This window comes from Microcaecilia unicolor, chromosome 1 (assembly GCF_901765095.1).
Source record: "Microcaecilia unicolor chromosome 1, aMicUni1.1, whole genome shotgun sequence".
NCBI lineage: Eukaryota > Metazoa > Chordata > Amphibia > Gymnophiona > Siphonopidae > Microcaecilia > Microcaecilia unicolor.
The window spans coordinates 133,013,138-133,040,263 of record NC_044031.1 but is presented as its reverse complement, the minus strand read 5'-3'; the positions used below and the strand labels follow the sequence as shown (position 1 = coordinate 133,040,263).

The 27,126-nt window shown below is 45.8% G+C and overlaps 1 protein-coding gene across 7 annotated transcripts in view; it reads right to left on the bottom strand.

Annotated features, from left to right (window-relative positions):
• VPS50 (VPS50 subunit of EARP/GARPII complex) overlaps nucleotides 1-27,126 on the bottom strand; it is a 463,388-nt gene that overhangs the window by 50,353 nt on the left and 385,909 nt on the right. For all 7 annotated transcript variants that reach the window (XM_030200504.1, XM_030200521.1, XM_030200476.1 and 4 more), the window contains one exon: nucleotides 5,681-5,829. In XM_030200504.1, coding sequence (XP_030056364.1) covers nucleotides 5,681-5,829 — 149 coding nt within the window. The remainder of the gene's footprint in view (nucleotides 1-5,680; nucleotides 5,830-27,126) is intronic.

The following is a 27,126-nucleotide window of genomic DNA, read 5'->3' as shown; positions in this document are numbered from 1 at the left end:
CAGTGTTGCAGCCCCAAATTAAATAAATATATTACAGTTACATTTCAGTAGTTAGAGCGGGAGAACAAGATAAGAAGATAGGATAGGATAAGAAGGGAAGGGTAAGGGAGGCAAAGATGAACGGTGAGAGTCCTGGCGGGCCAAGGGGGACGATGGAGATTCAGATTAGACAGAGGGGCTGGAGCAAGCCCTGGCAAGACGACCCTCGGACAGGCACTGGGGAAAGCAGCAACAGCAAGCGGCCAGGAGAAAGGCAATGATCACCAGAAGCCAATGAAAACCGTAGACCAAAGGCGCAGATTTCAAGATGGAGAATCGAACAGTCCTCCTCTGCAGCTCCAACTGTCGGGACCCTCCAAGCCAGGACAGCAAAGGCAATGAAGATCAGGAAAGAGGCAGCCGCAGCAGACATACAGCAGACCACAGTTCCCCGACCGAAACAAGCACAAGCCCGATGACGAGCAGATGATCCAAAGCCGGACGCCGACGAATTTCCCGAGGGCCCTCAAGATCAACAGAGCAGGCCACACGAGCAGGGACATCGCGACCAAGATGACTGCCGGCCCACGCTGGCTAGTGCCAGTGCTGCAAGAACCGCCACACCAAAACTGGCGATAAGGAGCGGCACCAGGATGCCGCAGCATCAAGCAAAGCCGACGCGACCAAACCTGGGCCATCACTCAGCCAACAGGCAACTGAATGATGGTGAGCTCCGAGGTGTTATCAGGAGCTAACAGTTCGTTAGCCCGTTAGTCAGCCGCCATTTTGTCTTATTAGTAAAAGGGCCTCAATATGAGAGAAACACTTTCAACAACAGTTATATCACAATCATAGCTCTCCCTTTTCACCTCCTCTTTATATTCATAAATGATTTAACGATGCACCTATTCTTTATAATACCCATTAGAAGTCATTGTTTAACCATTATCATTTGCCCAAGTTCATTATTAGTTATTCTGAGGCAAGGAATTAGAGAGAGATGAATAGCTTTGAATTGTTTCCAGGACATAGGTTTTTCCAAATATTTACTGTAGTGAAAGGGGATATTTACTATTGTCTATGGTGTTTTGAAACACTCAAAAATATGTTCAAAAGGGTCTGCCAAAAAAAGTATATTTGGATTGAGAATGAAGCAGGACTAGCTCCATCTCTAGTCCTGTATATGATGCATTGATCCATACAAAAGACTCTAAACTTTCAAAGTAAAAGAACAATTATAGAAATATTCAAAATGAATTAAGAATAAGAAACCAGACAGCTCTGATTGTAGAAGTCTTTTTGGTTTCTTATTTCAATTATAGAAATGATCAAAGAGAAATTAGTTCATCCACTTTGAAGGTGAAAAGCATATTGTGTAGATTAACAAAAAACATTGAATAAATCAGCAAAAAGCTTTCTACTTTAATGCATTTTGAATTATATTTTTCAAAGAAAATTTGTGAAAAATGTGCAAAGGTGAAAAGACTTTTGCAAGGCACTATACATTAAGAATCATGTTAAAAGAATGCTAAGGCAGGATGCACAAAAGTGAGAATAACTACTATGCAACTTTAATATTCCCTTATCTCTTGTTTGTCCTGTTCGTCTGTCCTAATTAGATTGTAAGCTCTGTCGAGCAGGGACTGTCTCTTCATGTTCAAGTGTACAGTAATAGTAGTAAGAAATATAAAGAATATAAAACAGACAACATTTATGGAGCACAAAGAAAGCATTAAGCATGCAGCATTTCAATGCATGCAACAGAGGATCAAACTCAAGCACGTAAAAGGAACAATGTTTCAGCATACAGAAATGCTTACAGTGGCCTAACCCAGAAAGGAAGTATGCAGCTGTGCTCTTTGGTGATTTCAAACAGCACGTTTTAGTCAAGAAGCAAGGAGGAGGAGCCACAGGAGTCACCCTTTGGCCTACAGATTGTTTATATGAATAGAAGGGCTACCTTATGAGTCTTACATTTCTTTTCTGAACAATGGCCTCAGGTAGGATGCAAGCCATTCTAACCTGCAAGATACATATAAAGGGTAACTCTATACGCTAGATGCCCACATTTATATGTGCATTACATGCATAGGAGTCAACTTTTCAAATGATTGGGGGTGCTCAACTGGACACAAATTACCAAGTCCATATAAAGGAAATTAAAGCATAGTGGGTTATGAACACAGCTAGTCAGGCTGTCTTTAAGTGACGAGCACAGCAGGTGGTGCACACACAGGGAGGATATGTGGGAAAAGATGCTAGGGGTTAGCAATGCAAGTCCCACCAGTCTCTCTTCCTCCTCAACCCCAACTCATCACTACAGTTTACCAACCTACTCCAAGCCCATCTACACACTTGCGCTGTGCCTTCCAGTCCATCCTGGTCCATCTATACAACCCATCCCAGCCAATCCTCAATAGTCCCTCTTCCCTACACAACCTTTACAACCATACACTTTTCTCCCAGACCATCTACTTCTTTCTCAGTCCCTCCCTCCCTTAATGTCTTCTTCCTCCTCTTTATCTTTTTACTCTGTTTTTCCCTCCCTTCTTTCTCCCAATCCAGTTAGACTTTTGTTCTGCGGTAGGGTGCTTAATAACACCCCTCCTGAACCTACCACACACCCCCATTCTTTATTTTTCTGCTGTCTACTTCCTCCTGACCTGTCTTGCCCCCTACTAATTCCTCGCCCCATTAGGTTCCCTCTCACTCTACCTTGGTCAGTGCCCCTCCCCTGCAGGCTAGGCTCATCCATCCCTCATACCTCCTAAGCAGCTTCATTGTACATTCAAAAACAGCTTTCCCCAACCTTCCTGTCAAGAATCATATTCCTACTTCCCCTTCCCAGAGCCCCAGACACTATTCATATCTAGAACTCACACTGAAATACAATAGCTGTTCCACATCCTGAAAGGCCCTATGAGCTGCTCCACCACCTGCATGCACAAACCTTTGAAGCTCAGCAATCTGTTGCTCCACAGCCCCTAGGGACACATTTGCATGTGGTGCTTCCTGCTCTCAGAACGAAAATCTCAAAGATCATATGCTGAGGAGGAAATCAGTGAACCCAAAGGCATGCATTCATATCAACCCACTGTGTGCCAGCCCACTTGCTAAAGCTCTACCGGTCACAGAGAAAGTGGTTGGCTTGGGGAGCCGAATTAGCACTGAATCTAGTGCCTTCTGCAAAAATGAAAATTGGCACTGTGACAGAACAGTGTGTTTTAAGACTGTAAAACTGCCTTTATTAAATCTTGAAGTGCAATTCTCTAGTTTGGCCAGCAGGTGGTGCATGCTATGTTTTAAGGCTTAAGCTGTTACAAAGAACTGACCTTTCCCTTCTTTAGTTAACACAGATAAAGGAAATGCCTGTAGTGATGTAACCAGCTTTTTAAAAATGTTGTTGACTGGGCTCCGATTGGCCCAGGAGCTTTTTCCATTTGAATTGTACTGGCTTTTGCCCTAGTTTCAGCCAGAAAGAAGAGAGAAAGCTCTTTGCTGAAGCCCTGTAAAACAGTTATATTTGATAACTGGTGAGCAGCTATATATCCTGATCTCCCCAGCTACTTTCTAGGAAGTAAACTAATGTTTAGTTAGTGTTTTAATTGATCCATATTTCAGTTACCTGTTACTGTTTACTGATTGCATATTTTCTGTCCACTGTTCAAGTTCTGAAAATAAACACATTTGTTTGCCTTGCCTGTCTGGACTGATAAAGAGTCCTGGTGGTTTGTGTGTTGGGTCTGTGAGTGCTTTCTGGGAACTGTGGGAATCACTGGAAGTGTGGCTCCAGTAATCTAGAAATCACTGGGGATAATTTGAGAGGGGGAGACTCGCTCAGAGGCGGTTATGACCCAGTTGGTGGGAGGAGGCTACAAGTGTAGAGCACGAGCAGCAGGTGCAGGCGGACCTGAGCTGTGCTAGGGATAGGCCCTCTAAGTGGCCGTGGGGCAACCCCAGACAGGTGGCTAGGTGTGTCATGACAGGCACCTTATTCGGTGGCAACAGCTTTGGTCTAATGCCCCCTCCTTTATTAGAAGTAACTCCAGCACAACATCCCTCTTACTCTCTCCTTTTACCAAACATCCTCTTCTTTTTCTTTTATTCTCTTCCTGGCACCATCTTCCCCCACTCCCCTCTTTCCCTGGCCTACGTGATATGGAAAGATATGGGGGTGGCACACCACTATAGCACTACCTCCTCATTCATGGTGCCCTGAACAGCCACATAGGTCACATACCCCAAAAGTGTGAGAATGGAAAGCCAGGGCTTAGTAGCTGAGCCAAGAGGAAAACCAAACCAAGAACCCCTTACCCGCTCTCCTATAACCTCTTCCTGCTGCTGCCATGCTATTTCTTTAGGATGATACAGCATAATGAGTCCACTTAGTCTAACATCACTGTCTCCCATAAGATGTAACACCTTTAGATTGTAAGCTCTCTTGAGCAGGGACTGTCCTTCCCTATGTTTAAACTTGTACAGTGCTGCGTAACCCTGGCAGCGCTATAGAAATGCTAAGTAGTAGTAGTAGTAGGAATGGCTGTTTTATTTTTGTGAAAAACGGGAGATGGAGCTACTCTCTATTCCCCTTTCAAACTGAGACTCTATCATAGGTCTCAATCAGAGCTGCCAAAGAGAAACAGTTTTAATGATATTTTTCGGACTATGGCATCAAGTACTAGCACAATCCCCTCCTGCACCCCTAAGTCCTTCCAATAAAAAAACATATATAAGGGATCTTTTACTAAGGCACACAGATTTAGCATATGCTAATGATTAGTGTGTGCTAAATGCTATGCGGCCCATAGGAATATAATGGGCTGTATGGCATTTAATAGGCACTAAATCCATTAGCCTGCCTTAGTAAAAGGACCACTATGTCTGGTGGCTACAGAGCTGAGGAAGAATGGCAAAATATAGCTACTGCAGAGGACTGAATTTAAACTCGTTTTTAGTAAAGATTTTGGTGCCAGCTGGGCTTTCCTCTCAACTAGCTCCTAAATCAACTAGGACAGAGGCGGGGTGAAGGCATGATGAGGCAGAGCAGAGGAGCAGCTGGCTGTGACAGCTAGCGTGTGGGTCATTACTAAGTGCTAGCTGGCATAGCGGCTGATACATCGGCTACACTTACCGCCATCTCAAGAAGAGAAAGTATGTGTAGCTGGGCTAGTCCGCTAGTGTGGCTGCTCTACAAGAATTGTCACCAAGGTGTATCCTCCCGACATCACTTGCCCCTTTTGTTCCCCCCAACCTTTATATACCTTTCCTATCCCAGCCTTCTGACATCACTCACCCCCTTTCTGCTCTCACCCACCAACATCACTCATTCTTTCTGATCCTACCCCCTCCCCTGACATCAGTCACCCCTTTCAATATCACACTTTTAGTTGAGTGTTCTGCTTTCTGAGTTAGTATCAGGCATATTATGCTATCTGAAATGCACGTCTATTCATCCAAAGTATTATCAGTCTCATTTTTCATGATATGACATCATATGAAACAGTCTTCTATTTTTTTTTTTGTTACTTTAGATTCTATCCTATGATGAAAAATCACAGAGTTAAGACCTCGCAAAAAGATTTTTGTGAACATGCAGCACCATACAAAATGAAATTGCTCCACTTATCTCTTAATCATTACTCCAGTATCTAGAAAATTAGAAAATTAGAAATTCTGTTAAAAAATTTAAAAAAAATCTTACAAGGATTCTGTGGCTACCACTCTTTGAGCAAGGCCAAACAATGTCTCACTTGTAGTCAAATCCACTAGATGACTGAGATGTGGGCTTGGAACTTTTTCCTTTCTCTCTTCAGATGCTGTAAGGGTGCCAGAGGCATCAGTGGATACTTCCTGAAAGGGAAATGTTTTTTTTTTTAACCAGTTGCACTGTACAATAACAACCCTAGCATATGCATTTTGAGTTTTTGTATCAGAAGCTCAGTGTTTAGAACTGTTTTTTTTTTTATTTTAAACTTTATATTTTTACCAGTAAAATGTGTATGAATTGCTATATGCCCACTTGCATTTTTAACACTAATACATGACAACGTAAAAACATATGGATACATTAGTTGATGAGTAGGAAAAACACACACAAAAAAGATCTAAACCAAACACAATAACCTGCACCAATTCTCTAATGGAATGCCAGGAAGAGATGGGTAGTGAAGTGAACATACCATACATTATATTTTAAACATTGGTTATAAAAGTTATTTTGTTAGTGTACAGTATATATAAAAATGATTTTCTTCAACATAAGTCAGAGTTGTTTTCCACAGATTTTCATGAACAAACTAGTCAATGTATGAAACAAACACACAATTAAAAGCCCAACATGGCCATGTTTCACCCTCTCAAAGGCTGTGTCAGGGCTTTGCAAATATACCTAAAGGTATAGTTTCAAAAAGCATCACCTAATGATAAGCTACTTCTCTCCCGGAAAAGCAGATGCATGAGATAAATTTGAATGCACTACCTCCATTCTATGCAAATCTGTCTCATGCATATTTATTGCGAGTATCCTGAAAACCGAACTGGCTAGGTGTGTCTTGAAGAGTGCGCACACACACACACACACATACACACACACACACACACACACACACACACAAAGACAAAGACAGCAGATAAAGATCATATTGGCCTATCCAGTCTGCCCATCCATACCATCTACTATCCTTTCTTCTCCCTTTGAGATCCTATGTGCTTGTTCCATGCTTTCTTGAATTTAGGTACAGTCCTTGTCTCCACCAGTATACTGGGAGGCTGTTCCATGCATCCACCAACCTTTTCATAAAGAAGTATTTCCTTAACTTACTCCTGAGCCTTCATCCTATGCCCCCTCAATCCAGGGCATTATTTCAACTGTCTGTTGTGCATTTATGCCATGAAAGTATTTGGGTGATTTCTATAATCGTGCTGAAAAAAACCTGCTTAAGCACTATTCTATAAGCTGCGCCTAAAATTAGGCATGGTTAATAAAATAGTGCTAAAGTCTTGGGGGTCACGTGTAAATTTAGGAATGCTCATTTGTACCAACGAAAAGGTGGTGCAAACGCCCCACCTAAATTTACACGTGAAACCCAAAACCATACCCACAATCCGCCCTGAATCACCCATGACCCTTCCATTTCTACACCCCCTTTTTCAGGACAAGCATAAAATTTAGGCACTGATCATTGCCTAAATTTACGCGCCAGCCCCCCCTTAACTCCCCTCAGCATTTGTAAAAGGTCCCTGGCGGCCCAGTGGGCGACCGACCCCCCCCTCCCCGCCAGACCTCCAGTCCCCCCAACACCCCCAACTCAGTTCAGGGAGGGTTGGAGATCCGGTGGGGCTCCAGCCCCCCCAACATTAAAAAGGGGTCCCTGGTGGTTCAGTGTCAATCCCCCTACCCCCTCCATGCCCTACCTTGAGTTGGAAGAGGAAGGTAGCCTGCCTCCCTCCTCTTCCTTCGATGATGCCATTCCCTTATATGGTGTGAAGCCCTTTGTTAATGTTGGGGGGGGGGGCTGGAGACCCACTGGATCTCAGCCCTTACTGAACTGTGTCGGGGGGACCTCCAACCCTCCGGTCGCGGGGGGGGGGGGGGGGGGGGTCGGTCGCCCACTGGACCACCAGAGACCTTTTACAAATGCTGAGGGGAGTTAGGGGGGCTGGAGACCCACCGGAAATCCAATCCTCCCTGAACCTTTGGGGGGGGGGGGTCGTAGGGGGGACCAGAGATCCACTGGACCTCAAGCCCGTTTTGCCTTGCTCAGGGCAGGAATAGTTGGGGTCTGGTGGTCCCATGGACCTCCAGCCCCTGTGTTTGACAGGTCTGGCCTTTTGACAGCCCAGACCTGTCAAAAAAGTGCAGCAGGATTGTGCTGAGCGCATGCTGCGGCACAATTCTCCCGCACTTCTACCCCATGATCAGAGATAATTGTGTGCTTAAATTTGCATGTCATTATCTCTGATCATAGGTCTAATAACGTCCCGTGCTGTTCCAGTGCTATTTTTAGAGCGGTTTGGAACAGCGCGGGGCTTTTGATCATCTTCCTGTAAATGCTTTATGATAAAGACCACTGACCATTTTAGTAGCTGTCCTCTGGACTGAAGTAGCAAACATACATTTTAGAAGTGCTGTGACTTCAAAGAATATAAATGAGCTCACTCACTCCTCCCCTTTGAAATAGAGGTGTAAAAGAAAGCCCTAGAGCAAGCAGAGAAGCTCCTAAAAAATTCCCCTTATTTAAGCTACAGAAAATAACACCACAAATAACCCAGCAAGATAAAATAAAAATTTTAAAATAACCCTTTCAGTAAATCAGAAGGAACACTTGCCCCGAGATTCAATATATGAAGCTAAAAACTGAGTATAAATTTGGGCATGCAATTTGTGTAACAACCAATTATAGGCACTAATTGGCAACAATTTGGATTTGTGTGTACATCTTGCTATGCACTATCCTATAAAGATGAAAATCTTTTAGTGCGTAACTGAAAATGGGGCATGGCCATGGGAGAGGCATGGGCATTCACAAAAGATGTGCGCAATATTATAGAATTCAGGGGATCCAGGCCTTGGGAAGAGGGGATAAGGATCAGGGGGAGGAAGGAGGGAATCAAAGACAGTGAGGGAACCTGCTCCTACTTATGCAGATCCTGGCTGAGGCCTGGCTAAATGTCTTATGTGTGTCCCGGTTAAATACTGGTCAGGACCCGCATAAGCTCCAGTGGCCACAACATACAGAATTAGCCCCAGATATTCAATGCTGGGGCCAGGACTGCCATGGACTGAATACTGAGCGTTGAGACTTTAGAAAGTCACTATTTCATTTCTATACTTCCCAGAGATTTAAAGATGTGTGATTGGGCATGCCTCCTAATTAGACATATACATCTTATTTTAAATTGGGAAGTCATGATTAAATTGAAAACCTAGTACCTTTGTAAATTAAGGTACATAAAAGACCAGTATGGTCTATATAATTTGCCCGTTAAGGTGGCTAGATTTGTACGTGCCATTCTGTGCAGATAAAACCCCTCTATGACTTTGTTTAGGGATGCACCAGGTGCTCCGTGCAGGTTACACCCCGCTAGGCCTTTTTGAAGTGAGAAAATCATTTACATTTTGCTTTGATTCCATGTTCTTGCTATATAGGGATCCTCTAGATTTATGTCATGCCTTTACAGATTTCATCACTGTTTTTGTCCCTGCCACTTCCTCTGTGAGAGTACTGCAGGTATCCACAACCCTTTCTGTGAAAAAGTTATTTCCCAGTGTTGCTCTTAAGTTTACTTCCTTACAGCTTCATTTCATGTCCTCTAGTTCTACAGCTTCCTCATCTTTGAAAAAGACTTGCTTGTTCATTTATACCTTTCAAATATTTAAATGTATATATCATAACTCCCCATTCCTCTTTTTTTCTTTTCCCTCTACATATTCAGGTCTTCAAGTCTTTTCTCATATGTATTCTGGCACAGACCCCATACCATTTTTCCTGCCTTCCTTTTGAAGGGGTGGAACGCTGGATACTACTCGAATACTATGAATACTACTGACCACCAGAACAACCTCATGTTTTGTGCCTACTGATGGACTTATACTTATGGACTCTACCTCTGCTTTTGGCCTTTTAGCCATACTTTATTAATGCACTGGACCTTTTGTGCCTTACATATAATGAGCCTAGACTAAGACCAAAACCTGTGCAGTTTAGACTTTTACTAGTAGTATGTATTTGTTAACCAGCAGCTAGATAACAAATTGTAGTAGTCAGCAATTTAGGGTTGTATGGAAGGCAGCTGGCTCTGCCAGCCCAGTCTCGTGATCCATGCATAGAGGCTGTATTGTGTAGATGTGCTGGAACACTGCAATAAGTTACATTTCTTGCAAAGTAACAATTTCTATGAAAGCTATGAAACTGACGTATCTTTTCTCTGTGAGAACTACAGAACTACTAATGTATTGCGCATGTGCCTGTACTGCGCATGTGTGTGTGTGACGTATGATGCGTTTTATGCGCATGACTAGTAATCTGTATAAGAACGAGTGTCAGATGACGCTCGACACACAGTATTCTGAGATTGTACTCGGTGCTGTGTGAATTGCTGGCAATAAAAGTTGTTTTGTTTTGGAACCAATTTGTCTTTCGCCTCCTGATTTTCGGACCCGTTACATTGGCGACCACGAAGGGACAGGAGTAGAAAGGGAAATCGGATTATATTCTTTCCCCTTCCCACTGCAGGCGGATCGGTTCACCGACTCCCCCGGCCGGGAAAGTGGTTAGTGGCCACCGCTGACTTCAGCGTCCACTTCACGGCGGGAGGGCCGATCAATTCCGGCCGGCTGAAAGTGGGACTGTGAGGCTCCGACAAAACAGCTTTCTCATTTTTCTTTTTCCTCTCCGGAGAGACGCGTACGACGGCGCGGCCTGCTGGGACGACGGACAGGCGAGTATACTCAACGTAGTGACCGGCTCGGTAAAGGGCCGAAGAAGAGGATTGATCACCCTCTTAGCCAGTGACTAATACGGACTAGGTCCCGGAACCTCACTAGGCTTGGGCGAAGAAACCGTACGGGAGGGTTTCTTGTTGTGTGCGAAAGTTGTGTGATTGGGCCTGCAGTTCCAGGCTGGGCGACCACGTCCTGGTCAGGCCGAGTGTTGACCCTTCTGTGTCCGGTGGAACGAGACCCCTTACTCCTCCACCATCCCTCTCCCCTTCGTCTGTCTCCTATCCTTTGGCACTCAGGTTAGGATGGGCGGGGGTGGTTCCACACCGCTAGACTTAATGACGGAACACTTTAGCGAAGTGTTCGACCAAGATAAATGTAGTAGGGCCGGGATGATACAGCGATGTCAATTTATGTGGCCCGGGTTAGGAATTGCCGAATGGCCCCCGGAAGGGTCATTTGAGTACGAAAAGGTGGCGGCGGTCATGAATATTGTTATAGTTGGGGGAAACCCCGGGTGCCCAGAGGACATCCCCTACATTGAGGCGTGGTTAAGCGTTGTCCGAGACCCGCCCGATTGGGCCCAACATAAAGTAGAAAAAGCCGCCCTTATGGTGATAAAACAGAGGAAGGGGCGGGGAGCCAAACGAATCCCGGCCTTCGCTCTCCAAACTCCGGCAGTCGCTGCCGTTCCGAAGGCCAGGGGAACCGCCCCTATAACGGCAACCGCCCCTTCCGTTGAAGCCCCAGAGGCCACGCCCCGTACTACCGCCAAGAAGGCCACGCCCCGTGCTACCAGTGCGCTTCCCAAACCTAGACCACCCATGAAAGGCCGAGGGAAAGCTCAGGGCCCGCCCGAAAAGGTGTCCCCTAAGGCCCCAGTTCTTGTGACCACGGAAGCCTACGAAGATGATGTGGCGCCTCCTCCATACGTTCCCCTATACCCCGACCTCGCGGACTTGTCGGATGGCCCGGATGACGCTGAGGCCTCCGAGTCCGAGTCGGACACTGGAGACGCTATAATCCCGGACCCCACAACCAACAGGAAGAGTCACAGAGTAGTGAAAGCCGTTACCCGATACCCCCAGTCGAGCCCGAGAAGTACACTTCCGGCTTCCCAGAGGACAGAAGTGACTAACCTATACCCGGTCCGGCAGTCTACAACTTATACCCCTAACCCAGTGGCCGATGCCCAGCCCATTCAGTCGACCGTCTATAGCCACGTCCCCTTCTCCAGCGCTGACCTATATAACTGGAAGCTGCACGGACCATCTTATGATCAGAAACCCGAACAATTGATAGAACTGGTAGAAGGCATCATTTACAGTTATAATCCCACGTGGGCCGACCTCAGGCAGTTGAGCGCCCACATCCTGACCACTGAAGAACGCCGCCTCCTACAGCAAAATATGGAACAAGCGATCCGAGACGCCAACCCGGGAAATGCTAATGTACAGGCCATCCTAGATACAGAAGCCCCTACCGCGGTCCCTGCATGGGACTACCGGACCGAGGAAGGACAGGCCGTCATTCGCCGGTACCAACAGGCATACCTGGCGGCCCTTAAGAAGGGAAAACAGAAAATTACAAATATGGGAAAAATTCACAATATAGTTCAACAGAAGAATGAAAGTCCGGGGGACTTCCTCGAGCGCCTTATGGATGCATTTAGAAGACATAGTCCAATAAACCCCGAGGACCCCAAAAACGTCTCCACAGTGGTCATGAGTTTTGTTAGCCAGTCAGCACCCGACATACGGAGGAAACTCCAGAGAACCGAAGGATTTGAAGGGATGGGCATCAGCCAACTGAAGGCCATAGCTGATCGCGTGTTCGGATACCGCGACCAAGAAGAGAAGGCCGAAGCCCGGAAGGAGTCCACCAGGCGGATGCGCGAGAATGCGGATGTGTTGGCCACAGTGCTGGAAGAACGTTTAGGGTCCAGGCCACGGGGCAGAGGTAGAGGCCGAGGGGGGAGAGGAACACGGTCCCCCTTAGGACGCAACCAATGCGCAAACTGTCGGGAGGAAGGGCACTGGTGGGCGGACTGTCCGGAGAAACCGCGTGACCAGAAGAGAGGGGGGGAAGATACCGACCACCCAAGGGCCCCCAGACAAGGACAACGAGGACGGGGCCGTGGCCGGGAACGGACCGAACAGCAGGAATGGCAGATGGCTCTGGACGCCACCCGGGACCATACGGCATGAAGGGACTGGGAGGGTAGAGTCCCCACTGACCCTCTGGTGGAGATCCGCGTGGGGACGCAATTGATGAAGGCCCTCCTAGACACGGGGGCCCAACGTTCCGTCATCACCACAGCCATCGCCCCGGCCACAAAAGAAACCATACCAATTATCGGTGCTTCTGGAAAATCGCTCACAGCCCCCCTCCTCAGGGAACGCCAAGTCCAGATCGGTGGGACGATGGTGTCTCACCAGTTCATCCATATCCCCGAGTGCCCCGTCCCCCTGATTGGCCGCGACCTACTGTGCAAACTCCAAGCCACCCTGAAGTTTAAACCAACGGGCGAAGTGGAAGCCCATTTCGAAGACCAACCAGTGACGCTCCTCTGCCCGGTGCGGGAGGAATGGAGACTATATGCCCCCCTTATTGCAGGCCCTAACGACAGCCGCTATTACCAGGACACCCCTTTCGCACAACAGAGAAGGGACCTAATGGAAGAGGTGCCCAACGTATGGGCGGAGGTGAACCCTGGTGGACTAGCCGTCAACGCCATCCCCCTCTGGATCGAACTCAAACCAAATGCCCAAGTTGTCAACCAAGGACAATATCACATCCCTTATGCAGCCCGGCATAGCATGCAAACACACCTACAGAAACTCCTTCAGCACGGGGTCCTGAGACCTGTCAGATCTGCTTGGAACACCCCATTATTGCCCGTGAAGAAGCCAGGAACGTCGGAGTATAGGACCGTCCAAGACTTGAGAAAGGTCAACAACCAGGTAGCCGACATAGTTGCCCTCGTACCGAATCCTTATTCCATTCTCGCCCAAGTGCCAGCCCAGACCAAGTGGTACAGTGTCATTGATTTGAAGGACGCCTTCTTCTCCATCCCCCTTGCCGCCGACAGCCAGAAATTGTTTGCCTTCACGTGGGAAGACTTACAGACTGGTAATAAGCAGCAGTTTACCTGGACACGACTCCCCCAGGGATTCAAGAACTCCCCCACCCTCTTCGGCGACCAACTCGCTCAAGACCTGAAGACGTATCAGGACGAGTATGGGCCGGTCGTCCAATACGTGGATGACCTGTTGGTGGCCCGTGAAACGTACACGGACTGTGCAGAAGCTACCCTTTACCTCTTGAAAACCCTGGAAGCCCAGGGGTACCGGGCCAGTCGCAAGAAGGCACAGATATGCGAGATCGAAGTCGAGTATCTGGGGTTTCGCCTCCGAGAAGGAACCCGGAGGCTCGGTATCCCCCGAACCCAAGCTATCCGCAACCAACCCACTCCTGCAAATAAGAAGGAACTACGGGCACTCCTCGGAGCCGCTGGATATTGCCGCATTTGGATCATCAACTTTGCCATCCTGACCCACAGTTTGTATGCCAAACTGAAAGGACCTGAACTCGAGGGCCAAAATCTCCGGTGGGAGAAACACGAACTGAAAGCCCTTCAGGACCTTAAGGATGCCCTTGTGGCTCCACCAGCGCTCGGACTGCCAGACGTGACTAAGCCGTTCCACTTGTTCATCGACGAAAAGAAGGGATTGGCACTTGGAGTCCTCACCCAACTGGTCGGCACCTGGCAACGCCCTGTAGCATACCTCTCCAAGGGCATGGACAACGTGGCACGAGGATGGCCGGGCTGCCTCCGAAGCATTGCGGCGGCCTGTCTGCTGATACACGAGGCCAATAAGCTCACCTTCGGCCAAACACTCTTTGTAACTACGCCCCACACCATCCGCGGCCTACTCGAGAGCCACGGACCCAGATGGATGACCAACTCCCGATTGGTTAAATACCAAGCCCTCCTGTGCGAAAATCCGGAGGTGCGGATCCTGGACACCGCTAACCTTAATCCCGCTACTCTCCTTCCGGCCCCTGAACCACCACTCCACGACTGTGAAGAGGTAATGGCCACTGTGCACTCGAGCAGACCTGACCTGAAGGACCAACCCTGGCAAGGGGGCATCACCCTTTTTACCGATGGAAGCAGCCAGGTGATAGAGGGAATTCGAAGAGCTGGCTATGCGGTGGTGTCTGAGGACCATGTGATCGAGGCTATGGCTCTGACACCCGGAACATCAGCCCAGAAAGCGGAGCTGATCGCCCTCACCAGAGCCCTCCTGTGGGCTGAAGGAAAAGTTGTCAACATTTACACCGACTCCAAATACGCTTTCCTCACCCTCCAGGTGCACGGAGCCTTGTACAAGGAGAGGGGATTTCTGACAGCTGAGGGGAAAGGACTTGCCAATGCCGCTGAGATCTGCCAGTTACTCGAGTCAGTATGGAAACCGAAGAAGGTGGCTGTGATGCACTGCAGGGCCCACACCGGAAGAACGGACCCTATTGCCCGGGGAAATCAGCGGGCAGACGACGCTGCAAAAAGAGCAAGTCAACTCCCTTATCTTTCTTGTTCCTCTGACCCTGTATTCGTTGTTCACCTCCCCACCGAGATCCCTATCTATGCCCCGCAAGAAATGGAATGGGCCCGGCAAGAGGGCCTGGAGTCACGCAATGGCTGGTGGATGCTACAAGACGGACGCATATGGATACCCGAAGCCCTGGCGTGGACCGTGGCCAAGGAGGCCCACGAACGAACCCACCTAGGCAAGAACGCTCTGGGACGCCTGCTCGAGAAGACCTATTACATTAACAAATTATCTCTGTGGACCAAAAATGCTTCCAGTCAATGCTTAACCTGTGCTCGGAACAATCCAAGGATGGGACCCGGTCCGACGCCAAGCCATGTTCTCCGGGGCACTAGCCCATTCCACGTTTGCCAGATTGATTTCACGCATATGCCCCCAGCACGAGGATATAAAGCCATCCTCGTCGCTGTGTGTACCTACACTGGATGGATTGAAGCGCAGCCCACCAGAACGGAAATGGCGAAGGAAGTCACCTCCTTATTGATCCAGCACATTCTGCCGAGATACGGCCTCCCCAAGCAAATAAACTCCGACAACGGCCCTGCATTCGCCAGCGAAGTTACGCAACAGCTCAGTACGAGACTGGGCCTCGACTGGAAGTTGCATTGTGCCTGGAGGCCCCAGAGCAGCGGTATAGTGGAGAGAGCTAACCGTTCCCTGAAGAATCAGCTAGCCAAGCTGTGCCAAGAGGCAAAGGCCAAATGGCCCGACCTGCTCCCACTGGCCTTGCTACATATGAGGTGCACCCCCAAGGCCACAGGCCTTACTCCTTATGAGATGATGTATGCTAGACCACCACCACTACCCTCTTTTCCCGACTCCTTGCAGATACAGGGCGAGAATTCCTTAGTGAGACAGATGAAAGCCTTACGCGAGGTAGTGCAGGACATCCAACAATACACTGAGAGTGTAGGTCCCTTAGTCCTTACCAGTCCTACACACCAGTTTAGGGTGGGGGATGAGGTTTGGGTAAAGGAGTGGGATGAATCGGACTGTCTGAAACCTAAATGGAAAGGGCCCTCCCTTGTTCTCCTAACGACTCCAACCGCTGTTAAAATTGCAGGAAGCCCAGTGTGGATACATTGGACCCGACTGAAGCCTGCTGCCCCCACTAGCAGTACCCCGCAGCGTTGGACTGCACATCCACATCCTGACGCTCCACTACGGCTGACCCTCAGAAAAACGTGAACCGATAGATTCATGCCTGCCCAGCAACAGGAACTCAGCTTTTGGACCCACTGCGTCTTTGGCTCTTTGTTTATTGCAGCCTTCATCCTGGGCCTTATCATCTTCTTGTTGCAAAAGCTCGGATACCTCCCACCACATATATAATGCTGAGCCTGCTACTCCTCCTTTGCTCAGTCCTGAGCCATTACCCTCTGAGCCAGAACTGCACTGAATGTTTGCGCCTGGTGCGCCATCGTATAGAAGGAGGGTACCACCTAGTCACCACCCTCATCCACCAGTCGCAGCCCCCGGACAGCGGTTGTCGGCTCCTTCCGACTTGCGCCATCATCACCCCGGCTGGCCTCCAACAGTTCCACAGGTGCCTTCAAGGCAACCTCACCGTCTGCCATAGCCCTACCAAACCAAGATACTACAATGTCACCCTCAGTGTAGGACTCCCTGCGTATGTGGCCGGGTCCCCGGGGGTTGAAGGGGATGGCATTCTGTACTACGTTAATTCCACTCGCATCCTTGCTGGCGGTACCCAAACTGTGGCTACACTCACCTTCGACGTTTGCGCCGCCATGGACAAACACCCTTGGTCCCGTAAGTGTGGAAGCCAAAGTTGGCGTGAGGCATATGTGAACGACCACAAGTATGTCTGCCCTTTCAGTCCAGACATGAGATGCTGCTCCCCTTGGGTTTGGCTCCCGTGTGCCGGCGACACTCGAGCCTCGGGCTGGGAACGAGTATGCGCTTACACGGGAGGAGGATATACCGGATGCACCGGCCTGGGCGAATTTCGTCGAGGTTCTGGTAACTATGTGTCCCTAGACTGGCCCATCCGAGGCCACGAGATGCCATGGAGAGGAACGTGGGGCCTTGGCATTGACGGAGGAGGAATGGATCCGCTGACGTATATTACCATATATCAAAGCCTCGAAACAAAGCCTCCCACGCACTACCAGACTACTGTCGTTGGGTACCAAGAGGTATTCGATGAAATCGCTCGCGCTGAAGAAGCCGCGACTAAGTTCCCCATCTCCCCAGAAGCGCGGAATATGTTCCTTAACCTGGCCGAAAACATTGCCTTCTCCCTGGGGATTACCAACTGTTTCGTCTGTGGAGGCACCGATATGGGTGAGCAATGGCCTTGGGAAGCGAGGGAGATCCGACAACAGACATGGGATGCGCTCAACACCACAAACATTACCTTTCCCCAGCGCCCGAAGCCGTACGAGTGGGCCCTGAGAACCAATATCATAGGTACCCTCTGCGCTAGTCGAGCGCCATCGAAGCATTATTCTGTACCCGTGGGGGATTCCGCTTGCACGGGGGTCCTTCAGTTTAACGGCAGTCGACATACCTGGTGGCAGACGGACCGCCTGCCTGCCCCGGAGCCCATCTGGACTGAACCCACCTTGAACGTAACGTGGACGCGCGGGGGAAATGCCTCCCTTAAGTGGGTAGCCCCGGAGGGCTACTACTATATTTGCGGGCGCAGGGCTTATGAACAGCTCCCGGCCCGCTGGTACGGTACCTGTTTCTTGGGCACCGTCCGACCTAGTTTCTTCCTTCTGCCCCTGCGAGTCGGCGAGACATTGGGCATCCCCCTTTACATGGAAACGGGGCCTAATAACATTGGCAGACGTAAACGGTCCCTCCCAAGTACCAAACCCAAAGTCCAGATAGGAGACTGGAAGGACAACGAGTGGCCGCCAGAACGTATCATTCATTACTATGGACCGGCCACATGGGCTGAAGATGGTACATATGGGTACCGTACTCCTATCTACATGCTGAATCGCATCATCCGCTTGCAGGCGGTGCTTGAGATCCTTACCAATGATTCGGCCTTTGCCCTCAATATTTTAGCCCGACAGAACACTAAGCTTATTACCGCAGTTTACCAAAATCGCTTGGCTCTTGACTACCTCTTGGCCCAGGAAGGCGGGGTGTGTGGCAAGTTTAACCTCAGTAATTGCTGCTTACAGATTGATGACCAAAGCCAAGTCATCAGCGAGATAACTGACCGGATGGTCAAATTGGCCCACGTCCCCGTCCAAACCTGGAACAGCGCTTGGGATTGGACCTCCTCCCTAACTAGCTGGTTGCCGACCTCCGGGAGCCTAAAGGGTCTCCTCGTCATGGGGGGCCTGTTTTTGCTGTCCTGCCTATTAATACCCTTGTCTCTCCCCTTTGTTTTCAGGTGTCTCCGCTCCACCATGGAAAGCATCGCTGACCGCCGTGCTGCTGCCCAACTTATGGCTCTCCAGATGTACTCCCCCATTCCCCAGTCTGATGAAGCTGACGATGAAGCACCTTGTGGCTGACGTGCATCTTTCACCTCCTGAGTCACTTAATGGGCCAGTACCCTTGTGTCAGCATAAGACCGGATACAAAGGGGGGGGGGGATTCCACTAGGGGCCCTCCGTCTCAACCCCGGCGAAGCAACCAACGGCTGCGCAAGGGCTTAGGGCTCGCTTGTTGCCTCCCTCGCTAACTATCCTTGTCCTTTCTTTCCTTTTTCAGGGTTCATGGAGGTGATACTCTCCACCAGATGGATGTTCAAGTATCAAAAGGGGGGAATGAAGGGGTGGAACGCTGGATACTACTCGAATACTATGAATACTACTGACCACCAGAACAACCTCATGTTTTGTGCCTACTGATGGACTTATACTTATGGACTCTACCTCTGCTTTTGGCCTTTTAGCCATACTTTATTAATGCACTGGACCTTTTGTGCCTTACATATAATGAGCCTAGACTAAGACCAAAACCTGTGCAGTTTAGACTTTTACTAGTAGTATGTATTTGTTAACCAGCAGCTAGATAACAAATTGTAGTAGTCAGCAATTTAGGGTTGTATGGAAGGCAGCTGGCTCTGCCAGCCCAGTCTCGTGATCCATGCATAGAGGCTGTATTGTGTAGATGTGCTGGAACACTGCAATAAGTTACATTTCTTGCAAAGTAACAATTTCTATGAAAGCTATGAAACTGACGTATCTTTTCTCTGTGAGAACTACAGAACTACTAATGTATTGCGCATGTGCCTGTACTGCGCATGTGTGTGTGTGACGTATGATGCGTTTTATGCGCATGACTAGTAATCTGTATAAGAACGAGTGTCAGATGACGCTCGACACACAGTATTCTGAGATTGTACTCGGTGCTGTGTGAATTGCTGGCAATAAAAGTTGTTTTGTTTTGGAACCAATTTGTCTTTCGCCTCCTGATTTTCGGACCCGTTACACTTTGAACAGCTTGAAGTCTTTTTATATCCTTGAGATATGGCTTCCAAAACTGAACCCAATACTAGGCCTCACCAGTGTTTTATATGGGGGCATCATTACCGCCTCCCTTTTGCTGGTTATGGCCAAGGTGCACCTATATATTCAAAAAATGTTGTTTGGCCCACCAACCTCAACGTGTTGGTGCAACATAATAAAGGATTAGATTCTGATGGCTAAAAGAAGCTAAGGAAGCAATGGAAACTACGAGAGAGACATGGAGAACTCAAAGAAGGCTCAGGAATGGGAAAAAGAAGAGGAAAATGTGCTGTGTGTAGTGTATGCTCACAAAGCAGGACCCAGCTCTCTCTGCCTTAAATGCTACCTGTTAATTCTCATACATCTCTTGTGAAGAATGTGAGCGGTTCTGAGTTCAAATCCCAGACAACCCCTTTATTATTTTCAACTGCCTACACTTCACTGGATGACTGTTCTTTATCTGTCATAATCTACTATGCTACTAGGCTACATAACATGCCTATGTTTACCAGCAAAAAAAAAAAGGGCCATCTTGGGATGGTAACAGACCTAAGGAAAAGAACAACACGCAGAGATTTGATAGTCAAATCTGCACATGGCGTTTTGCTTCCACTCAGTGCAGAAATATCAGGAACAAAAAATACATAATTCAAACTAGTTATATACATCCCTTTTTAAAATAAAAAGCATATACCTTATACAAATTCTCAGTAAAATCAAACTTTTTTCTGAATTTTCCTTTATAAAGTGTACATTTTTTACAGGAAAATTACTGAGACACTTGATCACTCTTAAAATGTGACACACAGTTCCTATAATGCAGCAGTATACAGGCACCCCACAGGTTTGAACTAGTTTGTCCTTTATGTATGACAAACACTGGAGCCTGGTATGAAACACACTGCTCCCAACTTTCCATTGATTCAAGCTTTGAAGTGCTTCAACAATTGATTCCTGGAAAAAGATTATCTTCTGTATATTAGTTTTCTGTGTAGGACTCAAACAGAAGAGGCATACATTCAAGGTGGGAAACATGAAAACAAAGGCCCACGATAATCATAAAACAGAAGCAATATTTCAGTCTTTAATGTCCTCAAAACAGAAAGTATAAGCGTAAAGTAAACAAACAAACACCATATATTTCAGCCTCCCACATATTTCACTTAAAGCTGCTTGTTTAAAGGGTAGGGTTAAATGGCCATTACTCTCAATGGAGGAAGATAAATAGTGGAATGCAAGAAGGATCTGTACTGGGACTGGTCCTATTTAACATATTCATAAATGATTTGGAAATGGGAAAAATGACTGAGGTGATTAAATTTGCAGATGACAGAAAACTATTCAAAGTTGTCAAATTGCATGTGAACTATGAGAAATTGCAAGAAGACCTTAGGAAATTGGAAGACTGGGCATTGAAATGGCAGATGAAATTTAATGTGGACAAATGCAAAGTGAAGAATAATACAAATCATAGTTAATTGATGCTAGGTTCCACATTAGGGGTCACCACTCAAGAAAAAGATCTAGGTATCATTGTGAACTGTCATGGTTGGGGAAGGTGAGCCCTGGACTGTGAAGAGATTGGCTCTACCTGTGCAGCATAAAGGCTGCGCAGACCCTCATTGACAGCTGCTGACGAGACCGCCTGGCAGAGTCCGGAAGCTGTAGAAGGTAGGACCTGACTTGGACTGGCTGAATCATAGGACTAAGCAGAGCCTAGCAGACTGGCTGAAACAAGACTGCAGCAGCCTACAGGACGGCTCTTAAATGACCCCTTGGAGGTGGCTCTGAAAAAAGCCCTTTGGGGCTGGCCCGACGGAGTCGAGGCCAAGGAGTAGCTGGAACAACAAGACTGGAAGCAGGAACAGGCAGGGCTGGAACAAGCAGGAATAAACAGGACTGGAAGCAGGAACAAGCAGGGCTGGAAGAAACAGGACTGGAAGCAGGAACAAGCAGGGCTGGAACAGGACTGGAAGCAACAACTGGCCAGGCAACAAACACGGGAGAAGTACAATTCTGGAAGCCTGTTGCCGAAGCACTGAAGGAGTGTAAAGCACTTCCTTATACATCCCCAGCCAGCACCTAATCTAGAGAAGTGGAGCAACCAGGAAGTAAACACTCACAAGGTTCTTAGATGTGGCATGCTGCAGGACTCCAGCGGCTTCCTGAACCCGGTGAGGAGCGTGATAGTGAATATCTTATTCCCTCAGTGTGCATTGTGAAATCTTTTCCTCAATGGCATCCAAAAAAGCAAACAGAATGTTAGGATAGGGATAGAAAATAAGACCAAGAACATTATAATGCTTCTGTATCACTCCATGACATAACTTCATCTTGAGTATTATGTGAACTTCTGGTTGCCCTATCTCAAAAAAGATATATCAGAAATAGAAAAGGTTTGAAGAAGAGTGGACAAAATATTTAAGGGGTTGGAACTCCTCTCATATAAGAAAAAGCTATGTTAGGGCTCGTCTGCTTGGAGAGGAGACAGTGGAGAGGGGATATGATAGATGTCTACAAAATCCTCAGTAGAGTAGAGCAGGTGGATCTGAATCAATCGTTTACTCTTTCAAAAAGTACAAAGATGAGTGGACCCTCCATGAAGTTACATGGTAATACACTTAAAATGAATATGAGAAAATATTTTTTTCATTCAACAAATTAAGCTCTGGAACTCATTGCCAGAGGATGTGGTACAGCAGTTAGTGTGTCTGGGTTTAAAAAAGGTTTTGACATGTTCCTAGAGAAAAAGTCCATAAACTGATATTAAGGTAGACATGGAAAAAGCCACTACTTATCCTTGAAGTTGATAGCATGGAATCTTGCTACTCTTTGGGATTCTGCCCGGTACTTGTGAACTGAACTGTTGGAAGCAGGATACTGGGCTAGATGGACCATCAGTCTGACCCAGTATGGCTATTCTTATGTTCTTATGTCAAGAAAACTGAAAACAAAATGTGTATTTTCATGGATCATCACATACAATACAATAGGTGTGCCCCAAATTATTAAAAGAAACCTAAATACCTTGGTCCATGATATCAACACTTCATATAAAAATAAATGATATTTGGCCACTGAAAATGCAAACACGTTCCTCTCCTCTGTCAGGTTATATTCCTTGTGTGCTTACGTGTGTTGCTTGGCAGTGAAAAAAATGTTTACCTCTGAAAATAAAATCTAAAAAGTAAATGCTCCAACTTGCCCTCTTAGCGCTATTTTAGCAAGAGACCTATTGATTTTTGAAGAGCTGGTTAGAGCACTGATGAAAACTATATAGACAAGATGTCATACACTTTAGAAATACGGCAACATTTCTTCTACTTCAGAATGAAGTGCTATCTTTTTGCATTGAACTTTGCCAACAAAAGCAGCTATACTGGGATTCATAACGTGGGAAAGCATTTTCTTACTAATGTGACAGCAAGTACAAACTATCCTGAAGCAGGAGGCTTAAGAGCAAAAATTTCAAGGTCATTTACGCAGTAAATAGTCAAGTACCCAGCTAAAATGGCTTGGTGAAAATCACTCTCCAGGTAAATAAAAGCATGTACCAGTTTCCAGAGTCAGCACATTTTACATTTGGGAAAAAGAGCTATGCTTTCAAGTGTGTTGAGGACATAGGAATAAAGCAGTAGATATTTATTTATTTACTTTATTAATTTACTTGAATTTATTAACCACTTTTGTCCTAACCACATACAAAAAGTGGCCAAGACTGATTCATTAACCAACTTAACTCGCATCTAAATTACATGTTCCAAGAAGGTTGTTTCCCCACAAAAAAGGCAATATAATACTCACACCAATACCAAGAGACACCAAGAAAAGAAATCACTGACACCTTGAACTACAGACCAGTAGCATACATACCTTTAACAACCAAAATAATGAAAGAAAGAATAGAGGCCAACCAACTGACTACATTAACAAATTCTCCATATTACACAAATCCCAAACAGGTTTCAGACACCATCACAGTACCGAAACAGTACTTATTACATTACTATCTAACTTAAAAAAAGAAATTTCAACCGGTAAAAGCATTCTCCTACTACAATTTGACATGTCAAGTGTGTTTGACATGGTCAACCATTGGTATTGGCAGAAAAGTACTAGACTGGATACTAAGCTTCCTTACCAAAGTAACCTACCAAGTGAAAACAAACGTCTCTCTCTCTCCCACATGGAAAACAGAATGTGGAGTTCCCTAAGGATTGCTGCTCTCACCAACTCTTTTCAACCTGATGATGGTCCCTCTTGCCCGTACATTCTCCAAACAAGGATTTAACCTCCTCATATACGCTGACGATGTATCAATATACATACCATTTAAGAAGAATCCGCATGAAATTGCAATCAGGATTAGTGATGGCATTAATATAATGGAATCCTGGGCAACATCCTTCAAGCTCAAACTGAACAAGGAAAAAACACATTGCCTGATATTCACATCATCACACAACACTGAAACATCAATGCCATGGGTATATCTCTCCCAATATCTGACAACCTAAAAATCCTAGGAGTCACCATAGACCGCTATTTATCATTCCACAACCAAATCTCACCCACAACGAAGAAAATGTTCCAAACCATGTGGAAACTGAAGTGCATAAAAAACTACTTCCCGAGAGATATATTCCGCAGTTTAGTCCAATCTATGCAGACTACTGCAACGGCATCTATACAGGTTGCAGGGAACAACTACTAAAGAAACTACAAATCACAGCGGCTAGATTAATATTCAGAACAAATCAATTAAAAAGTGCAAAATTTCTACTTCCTACCCATCAAAGCACACATATCCTTTTGCACCCTGCCTATAGAATACAGTACACAGAGTAATGAGTAATAAACTACAAGATTCAGTCACTAGGTATATAGTGACCAATAAGAAAACTAGAAGGGCCTCATGTCCTAAACCCATGAAAATGTTCACAGGTTAGTACACATTTTAAAAAATTTAGCAGTGAGATACAGATGAGCACTTGGATCATTTTCAAGACTTTAATCTAAAGACTGGTAGACAAGTTTTTTAACTCCTCCTGAGGCAGTATTGTAACAGAGGGTCCCCTCTGTCGAGGATAAAATGTGGGGCTTCAGCTTCAGCCTTAAGTCAGCGCTTACCTTGGTTGGATGAAAGATGTTGAATTCCTACCCAGTTGAAGAAGCTAAGTGACTATATATATATATATATATATATATATATATATATATATATATATATATTGGCTGTGCACACATTCTCAATTGTTATTCAATTACTCCAGTTTTTTTTTTTTTTTTTAAGAGATTTGTTATTGATTTAGGACTTCACTACTGAGTGAAAGAACTTCCTCTGTTTTTTTGGCTACAGTGGTTTTTTTCTCCATTAGGGAGTTGTTTTTACATTGTAGTTGTTTTCAGAGGTTATACTGAAACCCATGATGATAAGTCTGTTAAAGGGTAGACCATCTCTGTAGGCACCCTAGACTCGATGTTTTTTTTGTTTAATTTTATTTAATTATACGTTTGAAGTCCTTTGTTAATAACCTAGGTGTGAGAGCATTTTTGAAGTGTAGTTTCTATATTTTTGCTCTTCAGCTTTTTTTTGATTTTTGATAGTATACTACTTACAATGTCAACACAATACGTAATAGAACATTTTAATTGATAATGAAGGTTATAAGCTAAGATGGAACATAAGAGAGTAAGAAGAGTTAGAAAGCAAGGTGACTAATTTAAAGAAAGTTGCACATGCAGTCAGAGAGATGGTTAAATTATCTCAGCTAGGGTAGGAGTGGATAAACATGCAGTATGTGCAGCCCATGTCACTCCTTTTGTGTGTCAGTGAGACTAACAAGTTAGTTACTTCTTCCATTAAAGGCCTGGTTGAAGAGCCAAGCTTTCACCTGCTTCCTGAGGTAGAGATAAATCTTGTGTTAAGCGGAGCCTTTCAGGCAATGCATTCCAGAGTGTGTGGGCTACTCCAAAGAAGGCTCGCTTGAGGGTAGCACATCGTGCAATGTCTTTTGGAGAGGGTGTGGTTACTGATAGCCCTTGAGAGGACCTTAGTGTCCTTGGTGGTGTGTAGAGGATTATCCTATTCTTCAGGTACTCAGGACTATTTCCTTTAAGGGCCTTGAAGATCAGACATAGAGTTTTAATTTAGCCCTGTATTGTACTGGTAGTCAATGAAGTTTTTGCAAAAATGGTGTGATGTGGTCACTTCGCTTGCAATCTTCTATGAGTCTTGCTGCAGCATTCTGAATCAAATGGAGCTGGTACAGGCCCTTTGTAGTCAGGCCATTGTATAGTGCATTACAGTAATCTGGTCTTGATGTTATCATGGATTGCACAAATGGGATAAGATCATAACATATCATCTTCTATGAGGTCAATTACATTTTTTATTAATCCATTTTGTTTCTCTAAAGGGATCCTCTGTGTTTATGCCATGCATTTCTGAATTCCATCACTGCTCTTGTCTCCACCATCTCCAGTGGGAGGGTGTTCCAGGCATTCATCACCTTCTCCATAAAAAAAAAAAAAGTTAAGTATTTCCTGATTTTGCTCCTATCACCCTGCAACCTCAGTTCATGCCCTCTAGTTCTACCACTTCCCCATCTCTAGGAAAGATTTGTTTGTATATTAATACATTTCAAGTATTTAAACATCTACATCACATCTTCCATGTCCCTCTGTTCTTCCACGGTATACATATTCAGGTCTTCAAGTCTTATACGTCTTTTGGCAACAACCCTTTATCATTTTTGTCGCCTTTCTCTGAACTGCTCGGCAGATAAAGACCAAATGGCCTATCAAGTCTGTCCAATCACATAAACTAGAAAGCTCTACAAACCCTTCCTCTCCCTTAGAAGTCCTCTGTGCTTGTTCCATCTTTTCTTGAATTCAGATACAGTCATCTCCATTACCAAGCCATTCTATATTACAAAATGATCAAATACAAAATATGAAAGCTGTACAAAAATATTTTAACATATAAGATTTTGAATATCTGTATATCTCTCTCTCTATATATGTTTTCGCTGATGTATTAGAAAAGCCCTGTGTACATAGAGGGCAAGCATTGAGTCACATTCATTTTTAGGAATTCAGATTAGTAATCTATTAAAACAGGCAGAGCTTTAATAGATACATGGTTTAATGCCTACAAACTCGTAATTTAGGAGTATCCAATATTTACATTATATTTGAGTTATATTTCACCAGGTTTTATTCTTTCCAACCAACCAAATGTTGTGAAAGAAACAATATAAAAAGGGGTAAAATTTCTGTGTATTTGTCTGCCTGGGAGCAAAATAACCCTCTGAAAATGGGACTGAATTTGGAGTGTGGGAAGAACCATGGAAAAGACATTTCAGGTTGGAAAATGAGCCAGATCAGACTGGGGAGACCCCCCCAAAATAGCTCAATACAGTTCTATGGGGAAGTTCCAGCACTTTCAGCATAAAAATACTGAAATATAGCTACAAGGAACTTGATTCTTTCAAACTGCCTTTTCCTCAGTCACAGATGTACACAGAGCCAACATGTATTCACACACATAAACATGCATTCATACACATTTGTTTATTTATTGAGATTTATTAACCGCCTTTATGAAGAGATTCACCCAAGGCGGTGTACAGCAGGTATAGTTTATCAA